Source organism: Heptranchias perlo, chromosome 24 (genome assembly GCF_035084215.1).
Source record: "Heptranchias perlo isolate sHepPer1 chromosome 24, sHepPer1.hap1, whole genome shotgun sequence".
Lineage (NCBI taxonomy): Eukaryota > Metazoa > Chordata > Chondrichthyes > Hexanchiformes > Hexanchidae > Heptranchias > Heptranchias perlo.
This window is the reverse complement of record NC_090348.1, coordinates 44,699,151-44,715,181: the sequence shown is the minus strand read 5'-3', so window position 1 is coordinate 44,715,181 and position 16,031 is coordinate 44,699,151. Positions and strand designations below refer to the sequence as shown.

The window sequence follows — 16,031 nt, the reverse complement described above, 5'->3', positions numbered from 1 at the left end:
CCTTGCTCCACGTGGGGAGGTCAGGAGGGAGCTGCAGAGTTGGGCACTCAGTCCTTTCTGCTGAAAGAGAACAAAACTTTGAAGTAGTTGTCCATTTCTCAGCAGCACCAGCAAAGGCTTGGGGTCAGATCACCGTCTACTGCCTCGGGGAAAGAAAAAAGAAAATTATTTAGCAACGTGTGTTTTTAAAAAATCTTTAATAAAGAACTTAATTGTGGTCTTAATTGGTTTGTCTTTGAAGAAGATGGATGATTGTCATAAGAGTGAACGATTTTACATTTCTGCTTAGTGTTATGTTATTTTGAGAGCTCATTGTATGAATTTCGCATCTTTAATGAAAGCCTCAAGAGGACAACAGATGTGATGTTTGGAGGAAAACAAGTCGTCGTCTGTGGATATGGGGAGGTAAATATTTATTTTTTTTTGGGTGGGAGGGGGTTCTCAAACTCAACTAGCCACCAACCTGCTGTCCTAAACTATCGAGATCCACGTGCTATCAGTGTGAGCCTCGTTAACCAGCCTCAAACCTGCATTCTTTTCCTTTTGAGCAGCCCATAGCGTGTACTGTGACGTCAGTAGTGTGTTCTGTTTCCCATCAGTGTTCTTTTAAACAGTTCATTTGTAGACGTTTATTGGCAGGCTGCAGCGAAATCTGTTTTCTCAACCATAACTGAGCTTCAGGCAGCTGAGAGAAGCAATTTATAACCATTTCCCACACTAAAATATCAGGAGTTCTGATGAAATCATCATCATTTCAGATTTTATGTGCAGGTTCAAAAAAGGCAAAGGCCACAAAGATTCTGTGGGTTTGATATTGTTTACTTCAAAATGACAGGGTGATGGCACCAGTGCTCCCCTTACAATTTTCAAAAGCCTATGGTGTTCATTTACCACAGCAGTTAAAATAGACATTTTAACTCCTGCAGTCTGAGAAAATGTGACTGCAAACAAATTGAGCAGTAAATTTGATTTTGTTTTCATTATGTTCCAACATCTAAAACATTGTTCTGAAGTCTATCTTGATGTTTGTCTACATGTTATATAGTTTTTTTTCTTTCTTTAGTTCCTAAGTTGGTTCTAAAAATAATATGCACTCCCAAATCCCAAACTAATGTGCACTCCCAATCGTCCTGGGTCGAAATCCTGGAACTCCCTACCTAACAGCACTGTGGGAGAACCTTCACCACAGACTGCAGCGTTCAAGAAGGCGGCTCACCACCACCTTCACGAGCAATTAGGGATGGGCAATAAATGCTGGCCTTGCTGGCGATGCCCACGTCCCATGAATGAAAAAAAATTGGGGTGAGATGATGGTATTTTGGTAAAATACATGAATTCTAGAGTTCATGCGATCCTTGCTTACATTCTGTTCGACCCAACAGTGTGCTCGAAATGTGTCCAGTGATGTTTAAATCAGGAACCACCTCATCAGTACGACAGCACAGGCACATGCTGCAGTTTTTATTTAATCCCCTTCTCTTGCCACCCCTCCAACACCCACCCAACATATAAGTAGTCTGGACTTGGGTATGGAGCACAGTATCAAAATGCAGACGACACAGAAGTGGGGAGCATGGTTAACTGTGAGCCTGACTGTAAACCACTTCAGTAGGGCACAGACAGGTAAATAGATTAGGTAGAAAGATCTCAGATGAAATTTGATGCGGAGAAATGTGAGGTGATACATTTTGGGAGGGAGAATAGGAGAGGAAATAGACACTAAATAGTAAAACTTTAAAAGGAGAGGAGGAGCAGTGAAAATTGGGGGCACAAACAAAATGCTGCAGATGCTGAATATCCAAAACAAAAACTGAAAGTGCTTGAAACATTCATCAGGTCAGGCAGCTGCTGAGAGAACAGAGGAGTTGATGTTTCAGATGTAGATTTAGTGGAAGCATGTTTCAAAACTGCAACATATGATAATGCAGAGACTGGGATATGTTACAGGCTGCAACATAGGATAATGCAGAGACTGGGATATGTTACAGGCTGCAACATAGGATAATGCAGAGACTGGGATATGTTACAGGCTGCAACATAGGATAATGCAGAGACTGGCATATGTTACAGTCTGCAACATAGGATAATGCAGAGACTGGCATATGTTACAGTCTGCAACATAGGATAATGCAGAGACTGGGATATGTTACAGTCTGCAACATAGGATAATGCAGAGACGGGGATATGTTACAGTCTGCAACATAGAATAATGCAGAGACTAGGATATGTTACAGTCTGCAACATAGAATAATGCAAAGATTGGGATATGTTATAGGCTGCAACATAGGATAATGCAAAGATTGGGATATGTTACAGTCTGCAACATAGAATAATGCAGAGACTGGGATATGTTACAGGCTGCAACACATAAAGCGATCAAGAGTACATAATGGAAGCAGAAGTTAAGTGGTCTTTTTTAAAAGTGGGAGGACAAGTTGATAGAGCTGTAAATAAAGTATATGCGATCTTAGGTTTAGCATTACGTCTTTGTATTCTACACCCCTATTTATAAAACCTGACAAATCATTGATTAGGCCGCATTTAGAATATTATTTCCAGTTTGGGTGCCTTACTTTAGGATGGATGTTAGGACCATGGACAGAGTGCAGAAAAGCTTCACAAAGATGACACTAGTGATGCAAGGCTTTAGTTAAAAGGAAAGACTGGAGCAACTGAGGCTCTGGGATGTAATGTTTCCCGTGGCTAACCTGTCTGAACACCAACGACACCTTTGATTGCTGTGATTGTCTCCCAGCCTAATATATGCTATGCGTTTTTAGAACCCCTCACTCACCTGACGAAGGAGGTAAGCTCCGAAAGCTTGTGATTTTCAAATAAAACTGTTGGACTATAACCTGGTGTTGTAAGATTCCTTACATCTTTTCATTACAAAAGAGGTTAAGAGAAGATCTGATACAGGTATTCAAAATATAATGCAGGATAAGCTATTTTCACTGGTTGATAAGTCAGTAACTAGAAAGCATAAATTTAAGAACAAAGAGCGAGATTGTTAGGATATGGAGTGCACTACCAGAAGCATTCGGGGGAACAGAATCCACATAAGTGCATAGTTAAAGAACGAACCATGAAGCTGTCAGCTAATAGGAATAGACCTCTGGAGGGCAGCACTGAGTCTCATAAGATATAAGTAGCAAAACAAGTGGCACCTCGTTACTTTTGTGTTTTGTGATGAAAGAGAATATGCTGGCTTTAAAGAAAATCTTCAACAAACATTAAGTCCATCCACTCAAACCTGTATCCTTCCAGTGCAGCTGTAGAAGCTGCGTGAAGTTTGGCTCCTGTTTAGCTGGGTGTAGGGGGATATGGACTTGACACTGAGATTAGATGAAGATTAACATCTTGTATCTGGTTCAACGGGTGAACTACATGGCCTTTTAATGATCCAACTTTAACATCCTAACGGAATGGTTTACAACCAGTATAAAGAAACCTGCCACTGGCCTTGCAGCATGGAGCTTTTCTTTTGTAAACCTAGAAGCCATCAAAATGGTTGCAACATTTTGTTTAATCAGCAAGAACTACCTATAGTGATTTTGATTGGGTAAGTGATGCTATAATTATGGCTACGGTTATTCTGCCCATTTCATAGCCCATTCAAACTTTGCTTTCCAGGTTGGAAAGGGCTGTTGTGCTGCCCTAAAGGCGATGGGGTCCATAGTGTATGTCACAGAGATTGATCCAATTTGTGCTCTGCAAGCCTGGTAAGGACCCGGAATTAGAACGGCTGAGTATATTTGTATATATTTGGTAATGGAGACATACATTAGGAATTGAAAACTTAGAATCCGGTTACGGAAAATTTGCTTACTTCTGACTGGGACAGATCTGCATTTGATTTCTTACACACACACACACACACACACACACACACACACACACACACACACTGAAGTCACTTTAGTGCAGGTCTGTAATGTAGACAACAGCTGGTGTTAACCTGACACCAAGAACTTGAATAGCAGTCACTGCAAATAGTGTCTTTAGCAGTAACACGATTGGAGACAATTGTGTGCCTGTTGGAAAGGCTGGCAGATTGAGGTGAGTTTGTCCTAGTGTTTAATTACAACTGACTGAATAGTTCAAAGCTGTGATTAACCAGAACTTAACCTCAATTGACAGTTGTTTGAAGGATATCTTAATGCTGTACTGGGTTCTCTCTGCAGGTCCTGGATAAGAATGCGCTGTAATTTTTGACATTTATATCTTGTAGGGTATAGTTTAAACTATTTGTATGTTGCCTTTTTAAATAGAGGACTGGCCTTATTCTTCCTTCCAATCTTTCCTCAGTTTGATGGAATTGTGAAGAGATCGAGATAGCACTGCCCTTTTTAGTGAGTTCTCTTAGGCTTAAGAGATTCCAGGGACCCCAAATCTTGAAAATGAGGTGCATGGAAATTGAACAGGATGGTCCGAGACATTTAACTCATTCAGGATGTTGCAGCCCGTGTCCTCACCCACATCACCCCATCCTTCCTGTGTTTCACTGATTCCCTGTATCCCAGCTCGCATCTCATCTTCACTTTGAAATTCTTCCGTGGCCTTGTCCCACCCTACTTCAGCAGTGATCTCCAGCCATATTTCCCCGTGCACACCTTCCACACGTCCAACACTGGGTTGCTGTTTGTTTCCTCCTCACCATCAGTTGCCAGTGTTTAGCCACTGCACCCCTACCCTCTTGAACTCCCTCCCTAAATCTCTTCTCCTTGTCACCTCCCTCCCTGCCTTGAAAGCCTCCTTTAAAAACTCTCTCATTCAGCCTCACTGGCTAAATTTTCTGTTTTCCCTCCTGTTCAGCATCCACTGTTGTCTTCCACCCTTTAAAGTAATAAGTTGTCTTATGCACGAGCACTTTATATAGAAATGTAAACTGTCTTTTCTCGCAAGTGTGCTAACCCTGCTGAGATATAGTCACTGGTAGCCCTCAGGTATCTCACTCAAGTGATCGTTCTTCGTGGTTAAGCCTAGAGTGTCAGCAGGTTGGGGACAGGCGGAGGTCAGCTAGAGTTCCAAGTCCAAGCTGCTGGCTAGCGATCCTTGCCATAGCCGAATAGCCTACCAACACACTGGCCTTTCTTCATGTGTGAGGCTATTTGTATGAGGCATCATCACCATCAGAAAGAGAGAAACAAGCCTGCTGACACAGCATGTCGATTTACCAGTGCACTGTATTGTGATGTGGTAGGACCCTGCAACACAGCTGCAATTCTCCATATAGCAACTGATGTAATCTGTCATCTGCAATCACTTCACTCGGACAATCAACAACAGCATGGAGGGGAAATTGGCATGTGAGAATGTCCAATCTGCTTTTGTGCCCCTCCAAACATCAGCTACTGAGTGACATGGTTAGAGGTACAAAGTCGTAAACCTGCAGCTCTTACTCCTGCTACAGAAAAAAACCTCACCTGGCTCACAGCTTATTCTCCTCTCTCCTACTCCTCTCCTTGCCGTGCACCGCACCTCTGACCTGCCGTGCACCATCTCCCCAGTCACAACTCGTTATTTGGCAAATGGTGTCCCACATTCTGTCACAATCAAAACTGACTGGGACAATGTTTAAAAGCAAAAGCACCAAATGAGACAGACTTGTTTCTGAGCTCTGTGCTTACCAATGTGATTCAACCCACGTGTGCATTGATGCAGTTCTACCTTTCCTTTGCAGTATGGATGGATTCCGACTTGTCAAATTGAATGAAGTAATTCGACAGGTGGACATTGTCATTACTTGCACTGGTAAAGTATTAATAATCACATTATTTAATGTTGATACAGGTTCAATATAACCAGCAGAAGTTTCTTTATAACAAGTTGGAATTACAGTTGACCACTCACTGATTAAAGTCTACTTTTGCCGGGTTGATTTATTTTTTTACTGCTTTAATCCTGGTTAGGAGAAGATGATGTGTTTGTTCAGATTTTTAAAGTTCATTGGAAAGATTTTAAATATTCCTTTGTAGAAATTTCTCTAGTTGTAGCTCATCTGTAAAACGGAACGCCAGGAATATCAGCCTACGGCTGTAGTGAAGTTTCATAGGTTCTGTGCTCCAACATGAAACCAGGAGAGCTTACCAAAGCTTTACCTGTACTGTTCCCTATTCCACTGCTGAAATAACCAGAAGGTGTCAAAGAACAATCCATGTGTTGCACCTCACTACTTTGAGTCATCCAGGTCCAGACAGTCGCAACATCCATAACACATACACAATGTAATGCATTTACAACTCAATAACTATATCTTGTGAGTTTTAATGCTGGACATCCACCTTGTCTTAGGTAACAAAAATGTAGTGACCAGAGAACACCTGGATCGCATGAAGAACGGCTGTATCGTCTGCAACATGGGACATTCCAATACTGAGATTGATGTGGTATGTAACTGGGTATAGAATAACCCAACTTAGGACATTCCAGTACTAAGATCAATGTGGAATGTAACTAGGTGCAGAATAACTCACCTTAGGACATTCCAATACTAAGATCAATGTGGAACGTAACTGGGTATAGAATAACTCACCTTAGGACATTCCAATACTAAGATCAATGTGGAATGTAACTGGGTATAGAATAACTCACCTTGGGACATTCCAATACTAAGATCAATGTGGAACATAACTGGGTATAGAATAACTCACCTTAGGACATTCCAATACTGAGACCAATGTGGAACGTAACTGGGTATAGAATAACTCACCTTAGGACATTCCAATACTGAGATCAATGTGGTACATAACTGGGTGTGGAATAACTGAACAAAATCATCCCAATATTGAGACCGATGTGATACATATTGAGTGTAGAATAACTCAAAATTTCAGTTAATGATAAAATTGTCCTGAACCTGTAAGCTGTGAAGCACATCCCTATATGTTGCTTAATTTTCCACAATTACTTCCTCACCCTCCAGTCAAAGGTGCCCCTGACTCCTGATAGGTACATTTCCGTGGATACCAACATCCTTCTGGCCTATCAAGTGGTTGTTTAGTTTAAATGCCCTGAGCTGGTGTGGATGTAACCTCCCAACAGACCAATATTCACAGAGAGAAGAGCTGCTATGGATTGCTGCCACAATAATTCCATTATTTCGCCCCTCCTCTTTCAGGCGAGCCTTCGAACGCCAGAGCTCACATGGGAGCGTGTTAGGTCACAAGTGGATCATGTCATTTGGCCAGATGGGAAGAGGATTGTGTTGCTAGCTGAGGTAATCGTGGATTAAGCAAACAGACGAGTTCACCACTTGTTTATACAATTTGCTAAAACCTGTCCAACTATTTTTCAGTGCCAACTCTGGAGGCTATCTTATTACAGGTTGGAATCTGATTCATTAACTTATTTGCTCTAATGTGATACTGGTGATGATTCTTGGATTGGGTGGGGGGGGGGTAAGAATCCATCCTATTCCTCCTCAAAAGGTGACCAAGGGGGAGCTCATTGAGGCTGTAATGGGGAGACTGTACATTCTTCCTGGATGGATGGCATTGGGTGGGCAGAATGGTCGCCTTCATCCGTATCCATCTTCCGATACAAAATGCTGCTTTTAGGCAACATGATCTGGTTATGAAAATTGAGAAATTAATACAGGTAACCTTGTGCAGTTGAACCTTGGCTCTTGAGATATGTCCTGTGCTCAATCTTGTTTCAGGGGAAAGCATTTGCAGCTGAGTAACCCGGTGCCCCACTTTGCTTTTTAATCTAGGGACGACTGCTTAACTTGAGCTGTTCCACAGTCCCTACATTCGTGCTGTCGATCACTGCTACCACGCAGGTAAGGGATGGCAGGAAATTCTGCTCGTGTTTTACAATGCTGAATTATCAACAGGTGATGTAGGTATGTCCTGTGTTTTATTCTCCCTAGTGGGTGACACAGGTGCACTGAACGCCTTCACCAAATAAATTAATTCCAACACTGATTCAAAAGGCACTTATTGCTATTATATTACAGATTTCAAAAAGAAAGTGACAAATTCCCAAAATCATATTTTTTGAAACTTTTGAAGCAAGTGTTGCACAGCGTGTTTGTAAATTGTGGTCTGTACCAGTCACCAGAACAGAGAGACTCGGACGTCTAACATCCTGTGCAGTGAGTTGGATTGTGGTCTGCATGGAGTGAAGTCTGTAGGGGTTGGTGGGTTGCCCGGGTTTGGGTCAACAGCTTTCTGGCAGCAATGACAGCCCTGCTGAACAAATCAACCAGAGTCTCAACTGTAAAACCCATTTGATCCCGTTTGATTGATCAGTTTGTTTAAATGTATACTTCTACAGGGATGGCACAGCATTATTCACAGTATGACGCTCGATACGTACTACACATTGTACCTGTTTGCCAGATCTTATTGTGCTAAGATGGCACAAAATAACAGTTAGTAAATGTACTGTCCATTGTGGTATTAAGCTATCTGGACCACAGTTAGCTGATCTCAGCTGGGATAACAATAAGGGCACTACAATTGGCTTCAGTGCCCCTGAGCTAGAGAGAAGAAATCTCAGTAAGTAATTTTACTCCTGATCGTTTTCTAGTTAAACCCCTGCTGAAAATTGCTCTTGGATGAGGATAGGATTTGGCTTGGCTATAATAGGTTCCACTTTAAAATGGTCTACCAGCACTCACCGTCTGTGCTCATATGTGAAGAACGGTTACTGGTTTGAGGCCCTAGAGGACAGCCAGCAACTATACCCCAGCGTGAGTTGGTATCTTCAGTCGTAGACGGGGCGGAAGACAAAAAAGAAGAATTTTCCCTTCTCGCTTTTGTTTAATTTCACAGTACTTTATGCAAAGCTTGTGTTGTGGGCTGTTTATTGTAGTTGGGGAACATATTGATTGTTAAAACTGGTTAAGTATTTATTTCAGACGCAGAATATTGCAGTCATAACTCTGAGTTCTTATTTTCCAGCGTAAACAGTTAAGGGCTTCCTGAGTGTAACTATGATATCCATGTGTATGTGCCAGTGGCTAGATAATGAAAGGTCCTCTACTCCGGACTAGATAAGGAAGGACTCTGCAGTGTTGCCGATGAAAACATTGTAGCTGGAAGAGCTACTAGAAACCTTGAGGCTGTAATTCCTGTGGCTGTAAACTGGCAGTCGAATGAAAGCTTCTGCCCCAGTTTAATGCTGGTCTGGTTCTTCCTTTCCAAGCTTTGAGTTTTGAACTCCCATTGGTACATTACTATATTCTCTTTCCCATTCCCCACTTTTTAACCTGAACTATAAATTGTAGTTACGTTTTTCCCCACCCAGATATTTCCCTCTGCTATGCTGAAGGTGCTGACTTTTGCTATACTACAATTCCATCGGGGATGGCAGCCCTCTGGTACTTCACCCATGCTTCATGCGTGAGGCTAGGTGATGAACAGGCTATTTGATCATGGTGGGGGGAGAGAGATTGTAGCCGAGTCCAATCCTGTTCTTGCCCGATGTCGACAAACACACTTGTCTAAATAGCGATCAGGGACCCTGGCCAATTCCTTCCCCATTGCTGTAGCCAAAGTGGCACTGAGGCCAAGTATTGTGCCTCAGTTGCTACTCTGGATGAGATCAGGTAACTTTCACCCAGCCACATTTGTTGTAGCTGTATTTTCACTGTGTACAAACTGTAGAAATGAACATTTCCTTTGTTGTCAAAAGCAAAATACTGCGGATGCTGGAAATCTGAAATAAAAACAGAAAGTGCTGAGAAGCTCAGCAAGTGAGGCAGCATCTGTGGAGAAAGAAACAGAGATAACGTCTCAGGTCAAAGATTGATCAGGAGTAGCTGTAAATGGCAGCAGCAGAACCATTACCAGCACGAGCTGACCGTAAAAATGGGAGCAGTGGTTATGATCTGAAGTTATTGAAATCAGTGTTGAATCCGGAAGGTTGTAAAGTGCCTAATCGAAAGATGAGGTGCTGTTCCTATAGCTTACGTTGAGCTTCATTGGAACAATGTAGGAGGCCGAGGACAGAGGTCAGAGTAGGAGTGGGAAGGGGAATTAAAATGGCAAGCGACCGGCAGCCAGGGTCACGCTTGCGGACAGAGCGGAGGTGTTCAGCAAATTGATCACCCAGTCTGCGTTTGGTCTCCCCAATGTAGAGGAGACCGCGTTGAGCAGCGGATACAGTATAGTAGATTGAAAGAAGTACAAGTAAACCACTGTTTCACCTGGAAGGAGTGTTTGGGGCCCTGGACAGTGGGAAGAGAGGAGGTGATGGGGCAGGTGTTGCATCTCCTGCGCTCGCACGGGAAAGTGCTGTAGGGAGGAGAGCATGTGTTGGGGGTGATGGAATCCTTCCGGATTCAACACCGATTTCAATAACTTCAGATCATAACCACTGCTCCCATTTTTTCAGTCAGCTCGTGCTGGTAATGGTTCTGCTGCTGCCATTTACAGCTACTCCTGATCAATCTTTGGTCCAGGGTGTCGCAGAGGGAGCGGTTCCTTCAGAATGCTGGGAGGGGAGGGCAAGATGTGTTTGGTGATGGGATCGCGCTGGAGATGGCGGAGGATGATACGTTGAATGTGGAGGCTGGTGGGGTGGAAGATGAGGGCAAGGGGGCCCTATCGTGGTTCTGGGAGGGAAGGGAAGGGGTGAAGGCAGAAGTGTGGGGCGAGAGCAGGGAACTGCACCGATACAGTCATCAATGTAACAGAAAAAGAGGTGAGGGAGGGGACCTGAGAAGGACTGGAACACGAAATGTTCCACATATCCCACAAAAAGGCCTGCATAGCTGGGACCCATACAGGTTCCCATAGCGACACTTCTTACTTGGAGGAAGTGAGTGGAGTCAAAGGAGAAGTTGTTCAACGTAAGAACAAGTTCAGCCAGGCGGAGGAGGGTGGTAGCGGATGGGGACTGGTTGGGCCTCCGTTCAAGGAAGAAGCAGAGGGCCCGCAGGCCGTCCTGGTGGGGGATGGAGATGGTGGACGGCATCAGAAGAGTCGCGGATGTAGGTTGGAAGAGACTACACAAGGGGAGAAAAAATAGTCAAGATAGGAGGAAATAAATTCCATGGGGCAAGAACAGGCTGAAACAATGGGTCTCTAGGGCAGTCCTGTTTGTGGATCTTGGGAAGGAGGTCGATGCGGGCTGTGCGGGGTTGGGGGACTACGAGGTTGGAGGCTGTGGAGGGAAGATCTCCAGAGGATATGAGGTCAGTGACGGTCTGGGAAACTATGGCTTGATGTTCGGCGGTGGGGTCAGGGTCCAGGGGGAGGTAGGAGGAGGTGTCGGAGAGTTGGCGTTCAGCCTCTGCAAGGTAGAGGTCTGTTCACCACACAACAACAGCGCCGCCCTTGTCAGCAGATTTAATGACAATGTCAAGGTTGGACCTGAGAGAACGGAGTGCTGCGAGTTCAGAGGGAGGTAGGTTAGAGTGAGCGAGGGGAATAGAGAAATTGAGACGGCCGATGTTATGCTGGTAGTTCGCAATGAAAACTTTCCCAGGCTCTGTACTTGCCCAAAAACTTTAACTCTTTTAACATCTTCCAGTTCTGACGACAGGTCTTCGACCTGAAACATTAACTCTGTTTCTTTCTCCACAGATGCTGCCTGACTTGCTGAGCTTCTCCAGCATTTTCTGATTTTATTTCCTTTGTTGACCTCAGGCACTGGCAATGATAGAGCTGTACAATGCCCCGGAGGGACGGTACAAACAAGACGTTTACTTGTTGCCTAAGAAGATGGGTAAGTCCCAGAATGTGTACGCACATTTGCTGCACTCCGTGCTCTTAGTGACTTGGCGCAGCGGATCCAGGGATTGAATTCAAAAATTCCACAGCTTTGAAAGACTTGTGTATTAAAGTAAACTGAACGGATAAAAGAGAATCAAGAAAAAGAGAACTCCGTATAACCAAGAAATAATTTGATTCTGAAACCTCTACATGGTATGTTCTCATTTATTGGCCCCAAGGGGGAAAAAAATCCCTTTTTAGTTCTCCGTACACTGCACCCCAGGTGGGAGGGTGGGGAAGGGGCCTGCTCACCAGCTTCTGTTGCTACTCTGTAACTGCCCATTGATTCTGCGAGAGCAAGAGCGGATTCTCTTGCTTCATTAATTCATCCTTATTTGGAAACTGCTTGACCCACCCCCACAACAGTGACACAGCCGATATCAGGAGCTTGTCCTCTGGTGATTTGTGACCCGTGTTATTCCACAGGCCACCCAAAACCATTCAACTTTGCCCCTACGGGTCAGTTGGCAGTTAAGCAAGCTTTGTGGACTGAACTGTTACTGGGCTGCTGTCAGTCTAGAAGTTATTGAAACTTTTTTTGATTTTAAGAAAATAGCTTTTCTTCAAAATTTTCCATTATATTTGTTTTATGGAATTGCTGCTGCTGAATGTACTGTTAACTCGTGTTTTTCAGATGAATATGTAGCAAGTCTTCACCTGCCCACATTCGATGCACATCTCACAGAACTGTCGGACGAGCAGGCAAAATACTTGGGTTTGAACAAGAACGGGCCTTTCAAGCCAAACTATTATCGGTAAGAGGCAAAAAAAACTGTTAAAACTACCGTTTTTGCGGTATGGTAAGTTCAGCTATTAATGGGAAGTGTCTGGAAATTCTGACTAGAACTGTGATTGAAACAAGTTGTTTATAAATTCATCGAGAGAAGCCAGAAATGCACAGCAGGTCAGTCAGCATCTGGAAGAGAAAGACCTTTTTTTTTGAGATGATCACACTGCATTTTCTGATTTATAAGTTAACATCCACAATGGCCTCTCAATTTGTTCGTGACATTTTTTGCATTTATCAATGATTAATTTTTGCATCTAGGCCAGCACCAAACACTCTATGATCAGAAAGATAGCACAGGTTAGATTGAGAGTAAAGCCCCCTCTACACTATGAATCACTCCCTGGTCAGTTACAGCATGGGTCTTATACAGAGTACATCTCCTACAGTGCCCCAGCAAGCACCTCCAGGTCATACACAGCTTGAGTTCGGTGCAGAGGAACGCTTCTTCTCGAGTGCCTGGTGAAGTGTTTTCAAATCCAGTATAGCTACACCATTGCAACTGTGGATACAGCAAAGTTACTGGAGAAATTGCATGGAGGTGAGAGAGACAGAGAAAAAACATCAAAGGAGGAAGAATAGGGAGAGGAAAGATTCAGCCTGTCACTCCAGAAGATCTCCAAAGCAACAATGCTACATAGATGAGGGGCAAAAAACTTTGTATAGGGCTGCCTCCTCTCTCCCACATTGCAGTAAGGCCAGCAATTGAATGAAACATTGCTGATACATTGGATTTTTGTTTTTTGTCCTAGGTATTAAAACGCAAAAAGATAAGAGCAACAAACAAGAGGAGGAGCCTTTCATCACTACTGTACAGGATCAAAACCTCTGATTTAGAGCTGGCCTTGATTAAGTAGTTTTAGGTATTTAGTCATTTATTTATTTAAATAGAATGTGTATAATCCCAGCAGACGGTTTTTACCGCACTAGAAGATTAAAAAAGTGTTTCCGTTTCATGTGATTTTTTTTTTCTTCTTCTATTGCTGTAGTGTTTTAAAATAAATAATTAGTAACATCCTAGCTGTTAACCGCAGAGATGAAACCATGGAAACAAAGAATCAAACCGTCAGCTGTTTTAAAAATTTTAAGGTGCACATATTCCAGTCTTTTTTAAGTTAGTTTTTTATTTTTATTTGTAATTTGTTGAGAAAAGAGAGTAAGGTAAAGAAATGGTTAAATACTTCAGATTTAGAATATCATTATGGAATTCCTCAAAGATTTTTTTTTAAACAAAACCTAGCAGTATGAGCTTGGAGAATTCGCAAACTATAACTCACGTCATTTATGTTCAGTTTTTGAATTAAAAAAAAAAAAAATTTGGGTCGAGCACACCAGATGGTGTGTGACTGGTCGGGTAGTGTAGCACTTAAAATTCCTTCTTTACAGCGCTCAAGTCCCTGGCACTGTTTTTGATACTTGGCCTCACCTCTTGCGAGCGTGAGCTTCTTCCACTCTCAGCTGGGGCACTAGCTTTCCGTCGTGGAGCGTGTGAAGCCTAGAATGGTCTGTGGGACTGACAGGATCGCCTAAAGTTGCACAGGTAATCTGCAAACCTTTCGCCCACCCTTATTTCTCCTTTTTCTTAAGAAAAAAAAAGTGTGCTGCATGGTTATTCTGTGACTCTTTTTGACTCGCAAGTGGAATAAAGTTGCATTTTGGCTCGGCGGCTCTTAAACGGAAGAGGGGAATAACGGCCGTTTTAAAAGGAAAACCTGCATTTGTTTGCAGATCGGTGGATTTATATTGTGGAACACAGTGAAAGATAGTCTTTGGTTTTTGATTTAACTTATTATTCCACCCCACCCCCCTCCCACCATCCCCGGAACCTTCAAATGCTACTAACTGTTACAAACCGTTAGCTGATGACTAGGGCACATGATTTGTCCTCTCTCACAAACCAGCAGTTTTTGGGACTCTCGTGCAAGTTGTACTTGTGCAGCAAGTCACTGTCCAGGCAGTAAATGGAGAAATGTTACAGGATTTGTCACCGGTTGGAACCATAGAATTTTGCAACACCAAAGGAGGCCGTTCGGCCCATTGCACCTGTGCCCAGCTCTCAGAGAGCTTTTCACGTCGCCCCATTCCTCTGCACTTTTTAGGTTTTTCTTCTTTGTACTCTTTGACAAATCACTTGCCCTATCGATGGCTCCCAGACAAATTATTTGTCAGAATATGTGAAGATAAACATGTGCTGTTTTATTTAAAACAGTTTACCACATTTGTTTTAAGATTCCAACAAATATCTTGATCCTATGCATTTCTGCAAGCTGCTATATTTGGTTTTTTTTCCCCAAAATTGTTGCTTATATGTGAATTCCAGCCAATTTTAGTGGTTTATGATTTTTTAAATTGTTTTGATCGTGGGGAAAGGAATGTGATTATTATTATTATATGTAACAAATAAAAGTTTGAGGACAAAAGGACACCAGCAGCCTGTTCGGAAGAGCAGATGAGTCAACTTTTAAAAGAAAAATCATCTGTTTACCTGCACAAACTGAGTTTTAAAATTGAGGTAACTATTTTAAGTACTGTATTAATGGTCAAGTATTGTAGTAGATGAGCAATAATGAATCTGTAATCATAAACCCAAATAAAGTGTTGATAAATTCAAAGTGTTTTCCATCGGGTTATTTTTTCCTTGTTGCACCTCGTTCATTCTCCAATGAGCCCAATTTTGGTATCCAATCACGTTTAAATTCTTTTTCCTCCTCTTCACCCCTTCCTCTGTCCATATTCAGAGGGTAAGACAGACCAGCCCTTTGGGCGCCTCCTTTGGGCTTACAGTCTCTAGCCAACCCACCAGGGGTTGTGCCTTTGCAAACCAGGAGGCATCTTTCTTCACCCCCAGCAGTGACCGACTGAGGCTTTCCAAACTCTTCAAGAGTAAGTCTGACGCTGAGTCGTTAATTAAAGATTTAAAGCTCCAGTGGGGCTACGATTGCCACTCCAAATTTCTAAAATGTAAACCAGACACCAAGAAGCTGAATCTTTCCAATATTTTCACTTGGCTTTTAAGTCCAGAACTCCAGTGCCCACACCCTATCCCACACTAGGTCCCTCTTCCCTTTCACCCCTGTGCTTAACAACCTTCATTGGCTTCTCATCCCCCCCCCCCTCCCCCCAAAGCATTGATTTCAAAATCTTTATCCTCGTTTACAAATCTCTCGATCCTTGCCCGTCCCTACCTCTGCAGATTGCTCCAACCCTAAATGCAAATGCCCTTTACTCTTCAACTCTGGCTTCCTTTGCACACCTATCTACTCCATCTTTGTTGGCAAAGCCTTTAGCCATTATGGCCCACATTTCTTGCATGCTGTCCTTAAATTCCTCTGCCTTGCTTCCTCTCCTTTCCAAAAGCCTCATCAAAACCTACCTCTTTGACCAAGCATGTTTTTGTTGTCTTACAATGTGGCTTGCACTAGTTTCCAATTAACCATTGGGTTGTGACCCCTTTGCCATCTTCACTGCCACGTAGAAATAGGAGGTGACAAATTAATTCACGGCACACCTGATAGCCA

The 16,031-nt window shown here is 43.0% G+C and overlaps 1 protein-coding gene across 7 annotated transcripts in view; it reads left to right on the top strand.

Moving 5' to 3' along the window:
* Nucleotides 1-15,125, top strand: part of LOC137341748 (putative adenosylhomocysteinase 3) — an 82,574-nt gene extending 67,449 nt beyond the window's left edge. For 4 of the 7 annotated variants that reach the window (XM_068005205.1, XM_068005208.1, XM_068005204.1 and 1 more), the window contains 9 exons: nt 342-405; nt 3,634-3,722; nt 5,684-5,754; nt 6,295-6,389; nt 7,121-7,219; nt 7,715-7,783; nt 11,601-11,679; nt 12,361-12,481; nt 13,266-15,125. In XM_068005205.1, the coding sequence (XP_067861306.1) occupies nt 342-405; nt 3,634-3,722; nt 5,684-5,754; nt 6,295-6,389; nt 7,121-7,219; nt 7,715-7,783; nt 11,601-11,679; nt 12,361-12,481; nt 13,266-13,272 (694 nt within the window). In that variant the 3' untranslated portion in view covers nt 13,273-15,125. Of the gene's footprint in view, nt 1-341; nt 406-3,633; nt 3,723-5,683; nt 5,755-6,294; nt 6,390-7,120; nt 7,220-7,714; nt 7,784-11,600; nt 11,680-12,360; nt 12,486-13,265 lie in introns of those variants that run through there. The other 3 variants (XM_068005207.1, XM_068005209.1, XM_068005206.1) reach the window with 1 other exon arrangement.
* The last annotated feature ends 906 nt before the right edge of the window (nt 15,126-16,031 follow it).